The sequence below is a fragment of the Crocodylus porosus genome, unplaced genomic scaffold, assembly GCF_001723895.1.
Source record: "Crocodylus porosus isolate Cpor-Errol unplaced genomic scaffold, CroPor_comp1, whole genome shotgun sequence".
NCBI lineage: Eukaryota > Metazoa > Chordata > Crocodylia > Crocodylidae > Crocodylus > Crocodylus porosus.
The window spans coordinates 1012199-1033938 of record NW_017728938.1 but is presented as its reverse complement, the minus strand read 5'-3'; the positions used below and the strand labels follow the sequence as shown (position 1 = coordinate 1033938).

Here is a 21740-nt window from a genome sequence, read left to right as displayed (position 1 = left end):
CACTATTATCATGTTAGTAAAAAAGAACGGTATTTTTGAGTCAGGTGGTTAACTGCCTTGTGGGGCAGTGTGAAGGTTCTGTAATTAGGCACTGTGCTTGGACCCAAGAGGTCAGCTCTCCTATAAAACTAACAATCCGACTTCGAGCTGTAATTGCATCAGTTCTCCATCCATAACATGGCCATACTTTTCTGCATTGCAGGATTCCTATATACTTGGATATAGTTATAAAAAGTCCCTGGAATAATTTATGTAAATATACTCAGAGAAAGGAAATAATTTAGAGTAGTGTGTTATAATTTTTACACACAGTCATCCATCACAGCAGGGATGGCTGTGCAGACTATTGAGAAAATCACTACCCTTTCCAGCAATTGTTTCACATGATAGGGGCAGTAACCTAACTGCAAGATTGTTGTTCTTAGGGATCCTTAGTAAATACTGGTATAGACAGGGATCTCGGAGTTGTAGTTGACTCCAAAATGAACGAGTCACCAGTGTGAGGTTAAGTAAAGCTAACTACATCCTTTCTAGGGTGGCATTGGTCAGGCCGCAGCTGGAGTACTGTGTCCAGTTTTGGGCACCGCACTTCAGGAGGGTGTGGATGGTCTAGAGAGGGTTCAGAGGAGGGCCACTCATCTGGTTAAAGGCCTACATAAAAAACCCTGTGTGGACCGATTGGGAGACCTGAACCTCTTCAGCGTCTGCAACAGAAGGCTGAGAGGTGATCTTGTGGCCATCTACAAGCTCATCATGGGGGGTCAGCAAGAAATAGGGGAAAAGATGTTTACCAGGGCACCCATTGGGGTAACTAGAAATAATGGCCACAAACTGAAAGAGCAAATTCAGACTGGACATGATGAAAAAATTCTTTACAGTGAGGGTTGCCAAAATATGGAATACACTTCCAAAGGAGATTGGACAGACACCTGGCTGGGGTCATCTCACCCCAGCACTCTTTCCTGCCTGGGGAAGGGGGTGGGACTTGATGATCTAATAGCCCTTTGCATCCCTTCCAACCCTAACATCTATGAAACTATTACATTGTGAAGGGCAGCCCTTTACCAATCAGTGGCAAGGGGCAGGACTGCACAAAAGGCAGTCCTCTTGGCCAGTCCACAGCAAGAGGTGGGTCTCTCAGCCAATTGAAGGGGAGGGGGAGGGCTTGCCATGAAAAAGGCACTGTAAGCAGCCCACAAATTTTCCATCATTTTGGCATGTTTTAAGTAGATCCCTAATTACATTTATAATAGCAGATTACAGTAATGTTTGGCACTGCAACCCAAATGTCTCTTCTGTCTTGGCTTGATAATGTTTATTATGTGGACATCTGTCATGTTTTGTTACTAATGAGAGGATTTTGATTCAAATGACTGCCAATTCCTAGTCTTTCACCAACACTAAATTCTCTATATTTATCCTGAAAAAGAATATAATGTTTGATGTTAAATAATTTTCAATCTTGCACCTTTATTGCAGTAGTAGAGCCATATGGTTTATGATCATATATTCCCTATGGCAGATACAAAGGGAAGAGTTACCGTGCCATTGTGGAGGTTGTGAGAACAGCAGATCGGGTGGCAGATTTCTGTAGGAAAACTTGCATCAAACTGGAGTGCTGTCCAAACCTCTTCGGCCCCCAGATGGTGCTAGATAAGTGTTCAGAGAACTGCTCAGTCCTGACAAAGACTAAATACAGTGAGTTAAAACACCAGTTTTCTTTTTAACCATAGTAAGGACTCTGATTTAGATGGTGCTTTTGATCAAAACTGATCGTGAAGATAAATTACAATGATTTATTGCTTCACTTCTGAGTGATGCAAGCTATGAAGGTACTTACATAATCAGTTTTTTACCCAAAAATATGGTTATTTCATAGTGAATAATAGTACTACATAAAGATATGATATTTATTATTTGCATGTTATGTCTAAGGTTTTATTTTTCTCCTGCCAGTAATCTCTGGGATATAACAGACTCCAGAATATTTTTAAGTGTTTCACTCTTTATTATTCCCGAGCAGAGAGAGAGTTAGCTGCAGGGTAGAGTGGCATCTTACAGACTAACTAAATTATTCTACTAGAGAACAACTGTCTCGCTTTGGAGAGAGGGGTGGGGGAAAGGGGCATTATCTAATGTGGTCATCTGGACAAAGTGAGAACCAATCATATATCATCTCCAGATATCTGTATAGGCCAACAGTCTGCAAAATACCGCACCACCACAAGCTGCACCACCCAAATCTGCCATTCTATAACCTATGGCATTTTTGTGCAAAAACTGGCCCTTTTTCAGAGGTGGAGGAATTTAAACACCCTTTGAGGGAATAAAACTTTATTCATAAACTCTCACCTGGTACATTTTATTGAAGGAAAGAATATAGACTCATTTATGTTGAAATTTTGCAGATTTGAGTTTGAGTTTTCTATTGAAAAAACTTCTCATGTTGATTGTCTCTTCATGGGGGCTGACAAATGATGATAAAGTTGCATTATATAACACATTAAGCAAATGCTCTTTTCTTTTGCCATTCCAGCACACTATTATGGGAAGAGGAGAAACAAAAGGATTGGCAGACCACCAGGTGTTCACAGTAACCCGGAAGCAGACATGAAGAAACCAAATAAGAGGAGGAAGAGACGAAAACACTTTGTTCATAAGAAAAAACGTTCTTCCACCTCAGTGGATAACAGTCCAGCTGGATCTCCCCAGGCAAGCAGCCATAGTAAACTTATTACTGTTAGAGGTGAACTGTTGCATATCAGTTGCATATTGGATTGGCATCAATAAAAGGAAAATTAACATTATTGGCTATCAGCTTTTATCTATTGATGTAGCCAAATAATGTTCACTGACAAATGTGCCTTCTGGCCGGGACCCCAAGACACTGCATTTATATGCATAACTGCATACATGCAGCTGGACAGCTTGGCGAGCAGCACGCTGCAGGTAAGTCTGTGGAGGGGAAGTGGCATGGGGGAGGGAAAGGGCATGGGGGATGGGGCAAAATAGAGGCCCCCCATGGTAAGGGAGGGAGTGGGACAGGTTCTGGGACTGGGGGTGCTGCCCAGCCCAGGCAGTGAATGAGACCCAGGGCCAGGAGCACCTCATCCAGAGGCCACTGGGTGGGGTGGGGTAGGGTAGGGTGGGGTAGGGACGGAAGGCAGCTCCCCGCCTCTGAACACCCCCTCCAGGGGAGACATGGAGGGGCATGTGCCCCTCCAGATGTGTGTGTGAGACAGATGCAGGCTGCTCACTGTGGGCTTGGGGCTCTCTGCCATGCTGCCTTTGCCCCAGATATCCCACGTTGGCCATGTGCCTTCTGCCTGCCTGGCAGCAGTGGGGGTGGTGAGTTATGCCTCCCACTGCCAGGCGGGCAGGGGGTGCACAGCTCATGCAGGGTCCCCATTGCACAGGCAGCAAGGCAGAGAGCCCCAAGCCCACAGCAGGCAGCCCGCATCCACCTTCGCCCTGCTCAGCTCAACTCCAGTTAAAAACATCCCCACACTTTAAAATGATGGTAGTGGAACTTAAACTAAAGCTCATTCAACAAACTGTAGTTCAAGTGCCCCCACCACCATTTTTAAGTGCTAGGACACTGATCCCCTGAATGAGCTGCCCATAGTTTTGTCCTGCTCCCTGCCCTGGCCCGTATTCCCATTCACCGCCCTGGTTGAGTAGCACCACCAGCCCCAGCCCCTGCCCCACTCCCTCTCTCACTGTGGGAGCCTTGATCTGCCTCCCCCCATACACCTTTTCTCCTCCATGTCCCTTCCCCTCCACACACTTACCTGCAAGGAGCTGCTCCCCATGATGCCTGGCTGCGTTTTTGTAAAATCAGTTATTAGATAAGTATTGGCCAATATTGTATCGGCCAAGAAAATCATTGTTGGTGCACTTCTAATTACTGTGCATGTTCTTAAATCAGTTTTGAAATACAACTGCATAGCAGGTTACCAGCTCTTTTAAACTTGTGTGGCTGGACAGTTATTTTTAGGAGATAAGAATCCATTGTAGTATGTTGGTGCTAGGTTTCCCACTTCAACTTTCATCTGTCTTTTCTTCCCTTTCAGGGCAGTGCAGGAGAGGAAGATGATGACCAGGATGAGGTAGATGAAGAATCCTTGAGTGAGGATAGCACCTCTGAGCAGCAAGATGAACTGCTTGAAGACTCGGAAGTGTTTGAGAAAAAATCTATGTCATCCTCTCCCACTCAGAGTGAACTGTCCCATTCTCTGGCTCAAGATCAAGACAAACAGAAAAGGAGGCTCCAAACCTTTTCCTTCTCTGATGATGAAAATAAACCCCCTTCACCAAACGTATGTCCTAAAAGTAAAAAATTCGTTACCCCTTCTTAGGGCTTTGTTCTTGTCAGCTGCAGGAAGGGGGCAATGTTACTAATTCAGATCTTTCTTCAAGCTGGCAGTTTGCCTTGAATTTTGCCTCTTGTCCTTATTAAAACTTACCTTTCAATTTCCAGTTTATAGCAGGAGCACATCTGCAGTGGTCCCGGTGCTACATGGAAAAGTTGACATTCTGTGTATTATACAGAAAAGAGAGAGAATGCCAGCTCTAGTGGGGGTTAAATAGCAGACATAACAAACATACTAGAGCACTGGTGCTCAACCTTTTTCCCCACAGCAGGCAGGATGGGCAGTGCCAGATCCAACCACGGGCCAGATAGTGTTTCCAGTCCAGTGCCTGGAGCCAGTACAGTAAGCATCATCCAACCATGCAAGAGGGCGGGAGAGAACCACCTGACCTGAGCCCAGCCATGCAGGGGGGAAAGGAGGCTTAACCCAGCCCTGGGAGGAAGGAGGAGGGATGTGACCTGGCTGGGTGGGGGTGAATGGGGCATAGCTTAGCCCCATGGGGGTAGGGGCATGGCTTAGCCCCAACCCAGCCCTGTGTTGGTTGGGGAAAGGGATGTGACATGGCCCCAACCCAGCCCCACTGGAGGGAAAATGGGATGTAGCTTGGGAAAAGGGGACCTGGCTTAGCCTTGTGGAGCAGGGGAAAAGGGATGCGGTTCAGCTCCATGGGGGAAAGGGGGCATGGCCTGCCCCAACCCAGGCCCGTTGAGTAAAAGGGGGCATGGCCTAGCCTCATGGGGGGAGGGGCTATCGCCCAGCCCTGAAGAAAAAGAGGGTGCAGCCTGGCTCTGACCAAGTGTGCAGGGCTTGAGGTCTGGGAATTTTGTGGGAAGAGAATGGCCACCACACCCCCACCACTAAATTTCCCAACCTGTGGGGAGTCTTGCGAGCCAGATCTGATAGCTCTGCAGGCTGCATTTGGCTTGTGGGTTGGAGGTTGAGCATCCCTGTAACAGAGGATTGCCATCTCCAGAAATTGCTACGAAAATGACCACAAACTTTGGGAGTATTTTTAAAATAAAACCCACTACTCTGATGTGACAAGGAGCCACTTTACAACTGCACAAATGCAACACACTAGATCACTTAAAATGCAGTCTTCACTGAATCTTCTATATAAATTAAAACGTCTGTTTTTGAAGTAAATATATTGAATTATAATTGTGTTAATCTGAATCTTTTGTTGTACCAGCACCCACTTAAAACATGGGGAAAAGGAAAAATTCTTCACATTGCCTAAAACAGGGGTTTTCAGCCTTTTTTGGTTGGTGTACCCCAGCGTCTGGTCGATGAGTGGGGGGTAGGGGAGGACAGTTTGGCACTACATACCCCCTGGGCCTTCCCAAGTACCCCCAGGGGTACACATACCCCTGGTTGACAACCCCTGGCCTAAAACATTGTCAGGGTTTCACTCCCATCTCCAACATATACTGAAAAGCAAGGTATACTTGAACTCAGATTCATACCAAACCTTAATAGTGATCTCATCATTTCATGTATAAATGCAATTATACATCAAATCTGACTGTCAGGTAGTCTATTAATTTGGAAAATGTTATGGCCATCTTAGCTTTTTGTGAAATATTGATAGGTAGGAAGACTTCTGCATCTGAATGGAAAAAATGTAATTACTTGGCCACAAAAAATGTTCAAGCTGTAATATTTTGGGAATCAAAGAGCAGAGCTAGCCAATAAAGCCCTTACCCATGAGAAGCCTGTGGGCCAGATGGCCCATCCCCTGCCTGTTGGCAAGGAATATGGCCTGCCAGCTCATTTGAGTTTGACACCCTGATTTAGGCCACATTGACTGTGGAATTCAGAGTTATCTTAGGAATATTATTTATTATTTCTTGCTACATTGTTTATTTTTATTATTTGTGAACTAGGCATTTTTGATGTAACAATTTTTTTAATTCTTTGGTGTTCGGGGGGTGTTGTATTAGGAAATAAAGATTGAAGTTGCAGAAAAGCTGCAGCTGGACAGTAATCCTCTGGAATGGAGTGTGGCTGATGTCGTGCGATTCCTCAAATCTACAGATTGTGCCCCATTGGCCAGAATTTTCCTGGATCAGGTATAGTACATATTTTGAAAGATTTAACTTGTTGCTTGATTCTCAACAACTGTTGATTAACTGGACACATTACATCAGATTTAATTATTAATACTCCAGTGTTTGGCTGGTTTTTAGCCAAACTATGGTGTTTCCTGTTTCTTCAATTTATTGTGGAACCTGACTGATGGAATGGGAGGAGGTAATTCAGCAAGGATATTTATGGCTTCTTGAGCAAGTACTGTGACTGAATCCCAGCTCCACTGCCCTGAGGTCACCGGCCTTGCCCTGCATATGACCTACCTTTTTAAAGCTTGGTACAAAGGCTGCTGCCATTATCTTCTGGACTTCAACCCCAGAAACTCCACTTCCTAAGTACAAGATGCTCAAACACCTGATCAACCACCACACGAACAAATGACCTGCACTAAAAAATGTCTGCATCTGTGAAACACTCAACAAATTGTAGGCAAGTGAGGGCATGGACCTTCTCTCTGGAATGAGGAGAACATCCAGCAGTCCTTCAGGGGTGAGTCATTGGGCCCAGGCTATGTATGAATGGATCACAACAGAAGTGGCAGCTCATAAGCATAACCAATACACCCCAAGGCAAAGGTTTTGAAGACACAATATAAGAAAGCGTGTGATTCTACCATGTTTCAGGTCCTTGTCAGATGACATACATATACAATAAGGAACTGTTGTGCATGCTAGCTAGTAATGACTCCATTGAGCCCTGCTTCATTATCAACTCTGTTGACCTACAGCCATGTAATGACAGTGATGATATGGACCTAGAGGACCAAAGCAGGAGATATACCTGCTGTCATCCTCTCAGTGCACAGAGACCAACTGCTTGAAGGGAATGCCTGCATGGCCAGACACTGAACCCACTGGTGAGTAGTAGTAACACTCCAGCAGCATCACTAAGACCCATCCTCCATCTCAAAAATGCTACAGGCACCCTGCTTCATGATTTGTGCAAGGTCTGAGGGAGTGGAAGAACAAAATGTCCACTGGTATTTGGCATCCAACTATTTTGTGTGGGGGGTGTTGTTAGGGATCATTAGGACAGCAGAGGGTAAGCAGAACCTATTGTGATCTTATCTGGAGTCAGGGTGCCCATGGGGTGCCCATTAGGTGTGTGCAAAATGGGCCATATTAAATTCAGATTCAGCCTGAATTGGGGGGACAGTGATTCGAGTCATTGATTCAGATCACTGTCCCAATTGGATTTGGCCAAATTTGAATCTGAAGATTTGCTGCTGATTTGGATAATCAGCGATTTGGCCATAGACACAGCTTTAAATGCTTTTTCTACATATCTCGAAGTACCAGGCATAGCTCTTAAATGCTGAGATGGTGTGGCAGATGGAGAGTCCCATAGGAGTGTGGGGGCGCCCTCTGCGTGCTTGGTGGCAGACCCAGAAGTGGACCAGAAGCACTTCTGGTCACTTCTGGGTCTGCTGCTGAGCACAAGGGGGACCCCACCCCCGCAACCCTTTGGCTCAGCAGTCAGCCATGGGGGGACCCCAGGTGCGCCCCCCCCCCAGACCCAGGAGGCACTAGTCGCCAATCTGGTGTGGGGGGCTGGTCCCCTGCGTGCTCCACAGTGGACCCAAAAGTGGACTGGAAGTGCTTCTGGTTCACTTCTGGGTCCGCCACTGAGCACACGTGGGGACCCTCAGCCGTGCTCCTTCGGGATGCTCCATCTGCCCAACATGGCAGCGTTCACAACCCACACTGGTACCTTGAGGTATGTAGAAAAAACATTTAAAGCTGCATCTATGTCCAAATCATCGAATCTCCCCAAATCGATTCAGAGGGTTCTGGTTTGATTCAGAGAGATTAAAGGGTCTCCTGATTCGATTTGGATTCAGAGATTCAGCTGCCAAATCAAATCAGCGATGGATGCTTCTCACAGCCCTCATGGCCATGCATGCATTGTGGGAGTGAGAAGGGGCTGTACTGTGGGGAGAACAGTAAGGAACACTCTGGAAAATTCTAGGGCTATTAGGAGCCTGTTGAAGGATTCTCAGTCAACTGGTAGGTGATTCAGTTAGTGCAGAAATGTATGCTTAAATTGTACATAGAGATATAATTACATTGCCCCCTACCTCCACCCCTACCCCCACCGCAGTCTCCCTTCCAGGTAGGGTACCAGACAGCTCAGCACTCCCTTCCCACAACTGGTAGCTGTGCTACCTGGGCCCCAACATCACCCATTGTTGATGGCTGACCCCAACAGGGTAGGAGCCAGACATACCTGGGCTCTCTGTCTGTACTACTTGTCCCATCTGTTACTCCAGTACTGGCCAACCAACTCCCAAGCATCCTTCTTGTGCATATCTTTCACCTCCTCCCTTACAGGTAATTTGCCAGCAGGACTGACCCTACACACCATTTTAAAATCCCTTCAGTCCTCTGTCTGGAGGTGCCCATGCCCTGAAAGTATGTTCAGTCTCATTTTTAATCTCTGTCTGACAGAACCATCACAAAGCCTCTCTCCCAACACACATTGCCTACAACCCCCTCTTCACGTCTTCACTGACCAAAGGAATGCTGTCAGAATTATAGAATCCCTAACCTCTCCCCATCCAGCAAGCCAAGGCCCTGGAGAATCTGAAAGCATACCTGGGAAAGGAATCCAGGCCAAAAAACCAAATACCTTAGCCAAAAAATAGTTTGTACCTACTGCTGCAGGGAAGCAGAAGTCAAGCAGCCAGGCTTAAGAGAGACAAGGCATTTGTAAATATGGGTGCTCACTCAAGAGGCCATCAGTAATCCTACTCAACCTGCCCTTCCCCATGTCAGGTTTTTCTGCAATTTGACCTCTTCCATAAATTAAAACTGTAGAAATCACAAACAGCCACACAGGAAAACTAGCAGAAAATGTCCCCTTCCATCCTGGCCAATTCTACAGACAGTTGCAGGCTACTTTAAGGAAGGGAGGCAACAATGGACCTGGATGCATTACTGTTTTATAGCACACAACTGAAGCCAGTGGTATATCTAGTCAATCATTAGAATCATAGGAAAATGTAGTCCAACTTATCTAGCTCAACCCTCTGTTCAAGTGTGGATCATTCCTGCCTAAACCATTCCAAAAAATGTTTGTCTAACCTACTTTTAAACTTCCAAGCATGGAGATTTCATAGCCTCTCCAGGTACTAGAGCTCTGCTTCCCCACTCTTTCATGACCCCCCTCCCACTCTGCATGCTGGATCTAGTGCCAGAAGGGCTTACTCCAGCCAGTCTGGGAGTACATCACATGTTGTACCTGCTGTGGCCCAATTGAGACATAAGTCACATGTGGCACCCACTGTAGCTGGTTTGTGGATGCTGCATACAGTGCAGGTCCCAGACCAGCTGGAGTGATTGCTGCATGCAATGTAGTCCCAGTCTGACCAGAGCAGGTGCTGGATCCAGCATGTGGGGGAAGAGTCCTAGACTGGCCTCAAGTGGGGCTAGCACTGGGGACTGGTTGATGTGGCTGTATCTTTAACACCAATCCTGTAGAGCAACTAAGAATATAGCCATTGTAATTTGCTGCACCCTAACAGGAGGCAAGATCAGGAAGCAATACTTCCTTGTCCATTGTTAGGACACTGTAAACTGCAGAGTGTTGCTATGTCTGTCTGCTGTTGTCTGGCACTTAAAACACAGAGGGTCACATCAGCAAAACTCAGGGTGACCTGCAAACTGAGGAAATAGGAGCATTAGAATTTAGAGACCTACCATAACCACCCATGTAATTTACATAGAAGAGTCCTGAAGCAGCCCAAGGAAGAAGCACCTTTTCCAGAAGGCCCTGCATCCTGTGGTCATCCAAAGTAGCCCATGTACTCAGGGTATCACAGATGGACAGCAGGAGCCTAGGGGTTAGTGTATGATCTTGCAATCCTACAATAAATGTGAAGAGGCCCCAGAAACTGAAAGCAAGAACTTTTTTTTTCACATCATCAAATCACACAAGCTTAACAACTCTTTGTTTGTTTGTCGTTGCAGGGTCAACATTTGCACCCACAGATGTTCCTATGGGTGTAGAAGATAGAGAATACCCAACCCCTGTTCTGTTTTTCTGTCTACGCCCAGGCCTGTTCTCCACAGTACTCTTCACTGGCCATGGGATAGCAGCACCAATCACAAGCTCAGGCCTGCCCACCCTTAGCATCAGTCAGAACTTCCCACTGAAGTGCCAACACCCCACTCAACCAGCCTTGTGATGTACCTTTTTGTTGTAGACAGCTTCTCCTGCCCTCTCACCCAAGTCTTATAGTTCCAGACCCTTCTTTTTATTCTCAAACTTTCCCTGCCATCTCAGCCATACTGAGATAAGTCCCCCTTCCCCTCTCTCTCAATCAGTCCTGCCAGAGAATCACTGTAGGACCCCAGAGCCCCTTCCACAGCATGGAAAGGAGCTTTGGGACACTGCCTTTCCCAGAGGAACAGCACCCTTGATCTTACCGGGTCTCGAGTAGTTCCCAGGGAATAGCAGCATGGAGTAGGATCGTAAGCCCCTTTGATTCCATCATTTGATGGAGAAGCATGTTGACCTGTCACTCTAGCCTACTGCACCTTTTCCTCTCCACAGGAACATAATTTGCCAGCTTGGCAGGGCAGGGTACCTTTTGGACTATGTTCAGGGAGCACACCTGAACTTTCCCACCCTGTCTTCCTTTTCCCAGGTAACATACTAGTCCCCAGAAACCTCACCCCCAGTTTGAAAAGTAGTTTGTTTCAAGAGTGCAGAACACAGTGCTTCAGTGTTTAAGATGTTCAATAAACAGTTCTTTAGTTTAAAAATAAAGGAGTTGTCCTTTGAATTATCTGGGTTTTCCACAGTTTTGCCTACCTCCCACTCCTACTTCTAGCAGTGCGAAGCTTTGATCACAAAGGCCTTCCCTCATGAGAACACTGACAGTTATAATACTTATGACTCTTAGCTTCTGGGACCTTGTACTGGCTGGCAAGCCTCTGGGCCTCCACTGCCCTGGCCTCTGAGAAAGACTTATTCCTAACCTTGCAGATGTTGTGCAGCATACAGTCCAAAATAAGAATTGCTCACTGGTATCCAGGTGCACCCCCAGTACGCTCCGCCATGCCCTGAGGCACCCAAAAGCACTTTCCACATTAATCTGGCAGTTGCTCAGCAAGTAGTTGAGAAAGCTGCTTCTTTGAGAGAGGGCAGTATTTTTATAACTGCAAACGCTCAGGGAACAGCCTCTGGTGTTAGGGAGGAGCAGAGTTTCATGGGTGGAGAAAGACAGGCCAGGCCTCACCAAGGTGGGAAGGACTGAGACTACTACCACCAAGAAAAAGCAACGGGTTGTGGTGGTTGGAGCTTCCTTCTGTGGGGGATGGAGGTAGCCATCTGCTGACCTAACTTGTTGTCTCAGGAGGTCTGCTGCTTGCCCAGAGCCCAGATCCAAGATGTCATGGAGGGACTACCGAGGCTCATCCAGCCATCCATCTACTACCTCATTCTGCTTATCCATGTGGGCACAAAAGATATTGCCAGGGGAGCATATCAAAAGTGACTCCAGGGCTCTGGGTGCAAGGCTGAGTGGGTTTGGGGCTCAGGTTGTATTTTTGTCAATCTTTCCAGTCAAGAGAGAGGGCCTGGGCTGGAGCAGGAGCATACTGCAGATCAACACGTGGCTGCGCAGGTGGTGTTGCCAGCAGGGCTTTGGCTTAGTTGACCACAGGATATTCTTCCAAGAAGAAGAATTGCTGGGAAGAGATGAGCTATACCTGACAAAGAGAGGGAAGATCATCTTCGCAGACAAGCTTTCTTCAAACAGCTGGTGGAAATTTCCCGATCACAGGCCCTGGTTCTCATGGGGGACTTCAGTCACCCTGACATCTGCTGGGAGGGCAATACAGCAGTGCATAGGCAATCCAGGAAGGTTTTGGAGAGTACTGGGGACACCTTCCTGGTGCAAGTGCTGGAGCAGCCAACTAGGGGCTGTGTTCTTCTTGACCCGCTGCTCACAAACAGGAAAGAATTGGAGAGGAATGTAGCAGTGGATGGCAACTTGGGCAGCAGTGACTATGAGTTGATAGAGTTCAGGATCCTGAGGAAAGGAAAGATGGAGAGCAGCAGAGTAAGGACACTGGACTTCAGAAAAGCAAGCTTCAAACTCACTAAAGGAACTCAGGGGCAGGGAGAGAGGAGTCCAGGAGAGCTGGCTGTACTTTAAGGAAGCCTTACTGAGAGTGCAGGAATAAGCTATGCCAATGCACAGGAAAACTAGCAGGTATGGAAGAAAACCAGCTTGGCTTAGCAAGGAACTCTTCAGTACACTAAATTACAAAAAGGCAGCTTATAAGAAGTGGAAACTTGAAGAAATAACTAGGGAAGAATATGAACATTGCTCAGGCATACAGGGACGAAGTTAGGAAGGCTAGCTGCAACTCCAATTGCACCTTAGCAAGGGATAACAAGAAGGGTTTCTACAAGTATGTTGGTAGCAAGAGGAGGATCAGGGAAAGCGTGAGTCCTCTACTGAATGTGGGAGGCAACCTTGTGACAGAGGATGCCAAAAAGGATGAAATGTTCAATGCCTTTTTTGCCTCCGTCTTCACAGGCAAGATCAGTTTCCAGACTATTACACTGGGGAGCACAGTTTGGGGAGGAGATGAGCATCCCTCAGTATTGAAAAAACAGTTTAGGGACTACTTAGAAAAAGTGGATAAGTACAAGTCCATGGGGCTAGATGGGATGTACCTGAGGGTGCTGAGGGAGTTGGCTGATATGATTGCAGAGCCAATGGCCACCATCTTTGAAAACTCATGGCGATCAGGAGAGGTCCTAGATGATTGGAAAAGGGCAAACATAGTTCCCATACTTAAGAAAGGGAAAATGGAGGGTCCAGAGAACTACAGACCAGTCAGCCTCACCTCAGTCCCTGAAAAAATCAGGGAGCAGATCCTCAAGGAATACATTTCTAAGCACTTGGAGGAGAAAAGGGACATTAGGAACAGTCGGCATGGATTTACCAAGGGCAAGTCATTCCTGACCAACCTGATTGCCTTCTGTAATGAGGTGACTGGCTCTGTGGATAATGGAAAACTGAAAGAATAAGTGGGCGTCCCAAGGCCAGTCTAGACATTGGTCCTCCCAGTTGGCTAGGGTTAACCGCCCACTTGCTTCGCCTACCACACCTTTGATGTCTCATTATGTTTTTCCCAGGCAGGAGGCTGCCCATTTAATTACCCTGATGCCAGGGGCATATATACAGCTCCAAACCTTCCCTCATGCCATGTCCCATGCCTCATAGCTGGCATCCATATGTAGCATTACACCCCGGTCCCTTAGCTTGCCCCCCCATCAAGTGCCCCCCCCCCCCCAGCCTAAGCCTACTTAGCCTCACACAGCCTATCACACCCTGGTCCCTTAGCTGGACTGTCACTCAGCCTCACCTGGCCTATCATCCCATGCCCCCACACTGGGGCTTGTCAATCCCACACATACATCCCACCCTCCTTTTGGGCTTGAGGCCTCACTGTGGACCTGGGCCTTGTCTCAGGCTCCCTTCTTCAGCCTGGATCCCACCTCAGGCCTCACTCCATGAGCCTGGGTCCTATGCTTTATCTTTTGGGTGTGCTTCCCTAGGCTTTCCCCTGCATGGGGTCACCTGCAGGCAGTGCAGGCTGAGGTTTTCTGGCACCCCATACCCACCTTTAACTGGGGAGGCACAGGTGTGGCATTTCCTAGAAGTTACCTTGCCACAAGCAGCCCCACCATGCCATCCAGCCCCAGCACAGTGTAGTTTTAGGTCATGGCCCAGGACCAGGAACCACTACCATCCCCATAGTTCCTACCCTCTACCTCCAAGATGTTCTGTGAGCAGCAACTCCAGCTGGGCAATGTTGTCCGTCCAGCTGCTTGCAGCAACTGCTGGCTCTGTTGTTCATGGGCTGCTCTTACTTCTGACATCTGGGCTCTCTTCCCCATCAGGCAGCCTCTTTCTGGCCATTTGACTCCTGATTGGGAGTACAGTCACCTGCAGGCTGCTCTGCTGCCTGCCCACATCCCTTTGAGTGATAGGGACAACCTGTGCTCTGTCACATGTACTTTGATTTTAGCAAGGCTTTTGATATGGTCTCCCACAACAGTCTCACAGGCAAACTAAGGAAGTACAGGCTGGATGAATGGACTGTAAGGTGGATAGAAAACTGGCTGGATCATCAGGCTCAGAGAGTAGTAATCAATGGCTTGATACCTAGTTGACAGCTGGTATCAAGTGGACTGCCCTGGCAGTCAGTCCTGGGGCCAATTTTGTTCAATGTCTTCATCAACAACTTGGAAAATTGTATAGAGTGCACCCTCAACAAGTTTGCAGATTACACCAAGTTGGAGGGATTAGTAGATACACTGGAGGGTAGGGCTAGGATTCAGACTGACCTGGACAAATTGGAGAATTGGGCCAAAAGAAATCTCATGAAGTTCAACAAGGACAAGTTCAAAGTCCTGCACTTAGGACGGAACAATCCCATCCACCAGTACAGGCTGGGGGCTAACTGGTTGGGCAGCAGCTCTACAGAAAAGGACATAGGGATTACAGTGGACAATAAGCTGAATATGAGTCAGCTGTGTGCCCTAGTTGTGAAGAAGGCTAATGGCATAGTGGGTTGCATTGGTAGCTGTGTTGCCAGTAGGTCAAGGGAAGTGATTATTCCCCTCTACTCAGCACTGGTGAGGCCTCCTCTGGAGTACTGTATTCAGTTTTGGGCCCTTCACTACAAAAAGGATGCAGACAAATTGGAGAGAGTCCAGCAGAAGGTGACAAAAATGGTGAAGGGGCTGGGGGACATGACTTATGAGGAAAGACTGGAGGAACTGGGCTTATTTAGTCTAGAGAAGAGGAGACTGAGAGGAGACTTAATAGCAGCCTTCAGTGACCTGAAGGGGGGTTCAAAAGAGAAAGGAGCTAGGCAATTCTCAGATATGCCAGAGGATAGAACAAGGAGCAGTGGTCTCAAGTTGCAGCAAGGGAAGTTTAAATGAGATAACAGGAAGAATTTTCTCACTTGGAGGGTGGTAAAACACTGGAACATGTTACCCAGAGAGGTGGTGGAAGGTCCGTCCTTGCAGGGTTTCAAAAACCCAACTAAACAAAGCTTTGGCTGGGATGATGTAATTGGTGATGCGTCCAAAGAAGGACTCTCACCAAAGTCCACCTACCTGCTTTGGGCCAGATGCTTGCCTCAATTTCTCTGTCAGTCTCTAGTGGTTATTACCTTGTTTGGAAAGTTTCCTGTGTTTCTCACCTGCTTTCTCTACTAAGATAGTCTTATCACTTCAGCCAGATGGCTGAAGCCTGCCACAACATCTTGATGGAATATTCTGCATGCCCACAATCTCGCCTGCCACTACTTGTTAAGGGAGAAAAGAAATGCCTGGACATGCGGCTTTTGACCTTGTTGGTCTTGATGTCTGCCTCAGTGTAGTGGGGGCTCCACCAACCCCTACACCCTCACCCGTTCCACCGGGTCTTAATTTACAGTCTGTATAGTCAGCCTCAGAGCTGTCTAGACACTTCTTATGTCTCTGGGTCTGACAAATCAATAGCCACCTTGATCCTGTTTATCCACCACCAGGCTTGAAGCAACACAAGGAACCGACTTGTATTTTACCAGCTTTTTTCTGGCCTATTGTCCGGATAGTTGTATCTCACTATCCTGCTGTATCTGGGAGGTATCCTCTCCCACTTCAAAGAAAAGAGAAATGAAAACAAACGTTGACTTCTTCCTCCACTTATACTCCAGGCCTTCCGGTACCTCTTCTCAGACCTGCTATTAGGGTCTTTATGGTACCTTGTTCCCTGCCTGTGGCTGCCATGGGGCAGTTTCAGTTTCCCTGAGAGCTGCGCCTTCAGGGTTTCTTCTCTGTCAGATATGATGCTTGTGAGTCTACTAGAGGGTGCACATGCTGTGGTGCACCAGAGCAAGTTGGCTCACATGGGAAAAAGGAGCATTATGGCTATGTTGCATGAAATATGCCAACCCAGGCTGGTGGTGTTGATGCGGAGGTTGAGAGGGGTATCATGAGCAGCCAGACCTCCCCACCATAAATTTGTAAGAAGAAGGTGGAAATGGGGGGAGAGTGTAACAGGAGCCCCTAACCTCTGTTACTTGAGTAGAGACTTTGTGTGAGAGGGCTGCTAGAGGCCCCAGGATTATGTGTGTATGAGTTACCAGAGGTTATTTAAGGAGGGAGATGCCCTCCTTAGAAGTAGAGATAAAAGATCAGGGAGAGTGAGGTGGCTAAAAATGAACAGGGTGTAATGAAGCGCCTTAAGGCTTGCTCTGCTATCCTGAGGGCAGCCTCCCAAATTACTATTTGTTCTCCTTCAAGGTGTGCTAGGTGAGGGAGGGAGGTACCCTGGTGGGAACCAGAGTGAGAGACTGGATGAGTGGGGCTGCCAGAGACCCTCACTAGTACTAGGCCAAGCACTGACCCCTGTGGGATGCTAATGCCCACTTCTCACCAGGATGACACTGATCTGTTCACTACGATTCTCTGAGTCCTATCCTGCAGCCAGTTTCACACCCACCTGACCGTCTCAGAATTAAGCCCTCCAATTTTATCATGAGGACATTGTGGGATACTAGATCAAAGCCTTTTGGAAGTCAAGGTATACAATGTCAACCTGCTGTCTCATGTCCAGGTGGTGAGTTACCTGGTCATAGAAGGAAATGAGGTTGGTAAGGCAAGACCTGCCTGCCCACAACAAAGCCAGGCTGGCTGTCATTCAGAATCTTACCTTCTGCAAGCTTATTGCAGATAGACTCCTTGATGGACTTTTCTAGGATTTTCCCTTGAATGGAAGTTAGACTGATTGACCTATAGTTACCCAGGTCCTCCCTCTTGCCCTTCTTGTGGATGGGCACAACATTGGCCCTCTTCCAGTCCTCAGGGACTTCTCCAGAGTGCCACAAGTTATGGAAGAGTTTTGCCAGGGGCTCTGCAATGACTTCGGCCAGCTCCTTCAGCACTCTTGGATGAAGATCATCCAGTCTCACTGACTTGTACATGTCTAATTTTTTTAATTGGTCATACACCAATTCTACAGCAATAGTAGGCAGGTGATTGTTCCTACCGTGCTCATCGTGTATTCTACCTAGCATTGTTTTCCCCTTGGTCCAGTGATAGACCAAGGCAAAGTAGTCATTCAGGAGTTCAGCTTTCTCCTGGGTGCAAATAACCAGCTCTCATGAGCTGTTGAGCCGTGGCCCTACACTCCCATTTGTTTTCCTCCTGTTCCCTGTGTACCTAAAGAAGGACTTTTTGTTGTCCTTGATTCCCATTGCTAATTGAAGTTCGGTTGTCGCCTTAGCCTTTTTTATCTGTTCCCTGCAATTGCCGGCCGTCTAGGTTTCCTCTTTCTTCTACATCTTCCACTCTCTGCCTCTGCCCTTGGCCAGGTGGCTTAGGTGATTCAGGACCCTAAATGGTGCAAGCGCTGTGCAGCAGTGGAAAGAGGGGGGTGTGTGCCACACTGTGTGACCCCCAACTATTCAGAAGTTAGGCAGTCCTGAGCTAGAGTTAGGATACAGCCTTGCAACACTTTGCTTCACAAAAACCTGGAGGGCAAGAAAACAGTAGGCATCCATTCTGTGATCCTTCTCTAGGAATACAAACACATGACATGACCAATCCTTATAAGATGAAAACATAACAGTTGCCTGCATGTCAAATACTGATTAGGCTCTACCTCTGTCACTTGACTGTCCTCAGAAGCCACTTAGGGATTGTGGCTGAGAGAAGTACTGGGATTCCCACTCACCAGTCTCTCATCAATGCAACTGCATCAGTTTCAGCCCTCTGAGGGGCATGTATGTTTATGTTACTGAAGCGCTTCATATGCATGTCTGTCCATGCTCTATGGTACAGTTCACTTTCAGTAGTCACTAGCATTAATTCTTCAAAATACAAGGCTTGCACATCTAGAATTTTTATACTATTGAGCATCTCTCAGTTGTACTGATGTCCAAGTGAGGAGGCATGTTTTTGATAATGGATTTTATTAAAGAAAAATTATAATTTTATCTTTAAGAGTATCACAATACAAAAATGAAAACCTATTTAATATGTTTTTTCTATGGCACTTATGGTATAAATGTATGCTTTAAGAAGTCTTTCCTATCAAATTCCTAATTCCTCAAGTTGCTAGTCTCCTCGATGGTGAAAGCAAGTGCGTGTTAATATCATAACATGAAAAAAATAGAATTACAAAGATGTTCTTGAAAGTGTAGTTTGGCTTGCAGAACATTTTATTGTGGTTTGATACATGAGAAGAAAAGAAACATATTTAATTCTCTGAGCACAGAAAGAAGTTTGCAAAGCTTGAAATTAGGAAATATATTTAAATTGAATACATGTAGTATGTATTCAGTACAAATGGTATTGTGGAGTCCTATTCTTTACCTGTGAACAGGGTGGAACCCTATTTCAAGGTGACATTTTGAAAAATTAGAGGGATTGTATTTTACCTAAATGGAATAATATAAGTGAAAGCCAGGTAAAGAATAATGAGCTGAAACTAAAGCAAGCTAAAATATAAGGCATAGTGGGAGTAAGCATGCAACTAATTCTGCCTTGTTGATTTTGTTTGTTTCTTGACAGGAAATAGATGGTCAAGCACTCCTCCTGCTCACCTTGCCCACTGTTCAGGAGTGCATGGACCTGAAACTTGGGCCAGCCATTAAACTTTGCCATCATATTGAAAGAGTTAAATTTGCCTTTTATCAGCAGTTTGCTAACTGAGGGGCAACCAAGTCACAGTGGAAATTAGCACAACTCAAGCAACATACTCTTCCCTCTCTGGTAGAGAAAGCCAAAAGCGGTTGAACTGAGATGCCAGTTCTGGTGACCTACAAATTTCTGTCAGCCACAGTTTTGTGCTTTTGAAGGAAAGAAGAGCCTACCTGGAGCAAAAGGCCAGTGCAAACTGAGCTTCCTGCTTGGGAGCATGATCATTCCTGCCTGCCTCCCTCCAGCCTGTTAGTTCTTTTTAACTTTTTAAAGTAATTTTTAAATGTGGTTACAGAAAAGTTTCCAATGGTGAGGAAGATTTCAAGAGTTCTGATGATGCAGAATTGAAAAAGAAGAAGTTGAAGTTGTGTTGAAACTTCAGGCTACTGGTAGACATCTTTTTTTTTTTTTATTCCTGACTATTCACAGAAGAATGCCTTCTCCATTTCCTGTCTGGAAAGAACGAAAGAACATTTTCTCTATTGTAGCACTGATTTTGGAATGTCCTCTTTGCACATCAGTACTTCTAATGCCTTTTTTTAAAAACTAAAATAGCTCATTATCGGGACAGAGATGTCGCCACATGGTTCTAAATGCACAGGTGTGTGTGTTTGTGTGTGTGTTTTCTCCCTACCTCTGTAGCTCAAGTGGTAAATGTGGCGATTTGGAATAGGGAGAAATTGATTCTTTGGGAAATTCATTGACAGCTGCACTTCTATAGACCTAAAAGGGCAAAACAATATCAGCACAGAGTTCTGATCTCCCAGGTAAGCTCTGTTCTAAAGCCTTGGCAAAGAACTGTATAGACTTAGTTGGCATTTCAGAAGCATCATCTTTTTTGTAAAAAGAGGTTGGAAAATGCAGTGTATTTATACTTTTTCTGTGGTGGACAGGCCATAGGACAGAAGATGGAAGAGGAAGATGCTGTTTTATCTCCATTTCCTGTATCTTGATTGTTGGATAAAATTGCTGACCCTCCCTTTTTAAAATATGGGTGAAATCTCTCTTCTCTCTTCCTATGCCTATTAAGCAGCTATAGAATCATTTGAAAGGCTGCTGTGTTTCTGTCCCCACTTCGTGAGTGACAGGGCTGTACATATAAAAATGGAAACTGCAATTTATAGTTCAGCCCCACCAGCATTAGCCATAGTAAAAGCTGTAGTGGGAACACACCTCAGGTAAACTTTAATATTAAATTAGTGCACCATAGTTGACCATGGGCAGGAGGCATTTTTCTCATGTTTACACCAGTTTCCACTAATGGAACTACACTACTGGAGAACTGCTGATTATAATTTCTTAGTGTAAATCAGTCCTGAATGGAATCCAGATTGCCACAATACAGAATTCTTCTTAACCCTTTGCCAAGCAGCCAAGCTAACCTCACTGTCTGTTTCAAATTTGGTGTAGTTATTTTAAGCCTTGAACCCACTTGGGTTTTAGATTCTATGCATTGATCAACCTCTGTTTGAGTTTACACATGCGTTTAAAGAACTGTGGCTAAGGCTTTATATACAGCTGGGAAACCAGAACACATCACTCCGATTCTTTCCCATCCTCAAATGAATATATGTATAAGGCCCCCAAACATACAAAAGACATTTGAAGTAAGATGATAGTACTTAGCTTCCTGCCAGTGTGTGTTTGAGGAAGTGGTGCTGGAAAAACATTTCCTGGGTTCCAACATCTGCAGTATGTAGTCTGGCCATAGAAGCAATTCAGGTTCCACACAAGTCTACTTGTTGACTCATGCAGTATCTCTGGGACCAAACTTCTGGGTTCCATTAGAAAATGCTTTGCAAATTTAAAATGGTAGGTTTTACCTAGTTTTAGTGTCCACTCCTGGCTTATTCTTAATAGTAAGAAGGGGATAAATACAACAAAGCTACCCACATGGTGAATAACTCTTAAGTAGAGAGGGCTTTTTTTTGCTGTATATCCCTTAGAATAGCTCAGTAAAGACAAAAAAAAACTGGAGAAATGCTAAATTCCAAAGACTTCTTCTCCCCCTCAAAATGGGAGAAAAGCTGACTCTAAACTGAAGTGACAGGTCTGGAGACAAGAATTTTGCATATTTCTTCTGATGAAAAATAAGCATCTTTAGGTAAAGGCCAGAAAGGAAAAGAAGCTAAACATAGAGTTTTTAATGAACTTCTTAAAATAAAGTTTGTCATTGTGAGTAAACAGTTAGCTGCTTCAGAGGTCAGACTGGTCTCCTTTGGGTGTATTGTAGTGTGCTTTTTACTGCCTTGCCTTAGAAGGCATTGGAAGCATGATCCCAATGGGATCTATTTTTGTTCGGATTTTCCAAAGGGATATTTTCCGTTATTTGTAACAAGTTTTTATGCTGTACATGGTTACCTGTACACTTCATTTTGGGGGTAAATGCATTCTGTCTTTGTTGCTGGATTAAAAAGGGAGAATTGGGGATTATCCTTAGGTGTAGTCTTTTTACTTGATTGTGTTTATATCTGCACAGAAAGGAAAAATTTGGCTGAGGCTGTATCTGTTGATCTTGTACTGACAACTTACACTAGGCTCATATGCAATTTA

General features: G+C 45.8%; 1 protein-coding gene across 6 annotated transcripts in view; it reads left to right on the top strand.

The window, feature by feature from the left end:
• The window catches only part of SFMBT1 (Scm-like with four mbt domains 1), a 129751-nt gene extending 108131 nt beyond the window's left edge, over positions 1 to 21620 (top strand). For 2 of the 6 annotated variants that reach the window (XM_019547429.1, XM_019547426.1), the window contains 5 exons: positions 1523 to 1698; positions 2537 to 2712; positions 4074 to 4319; positions 6317 to 6445; positions 19059 to 21620. In XM_019547429.1, coding sequence (XP_019402974.1) covers positions 1523 to 1698; positions 2537 to 2712; positions 4074 to 4319; positions 6317 to 6445; positions 19059 to 19199 — 868 coding nt within the window. In that variant the 3' untranslated portion in view covers positions 19200 to 21620. The other 4 variants (XR_002103218.1, XR_002103217.1, XM_019547427.1 and 1 more) reach the window with 4 other exon arrangements.
• Positions 21621 to 21740: the final 120 nt, after the last annotated feature.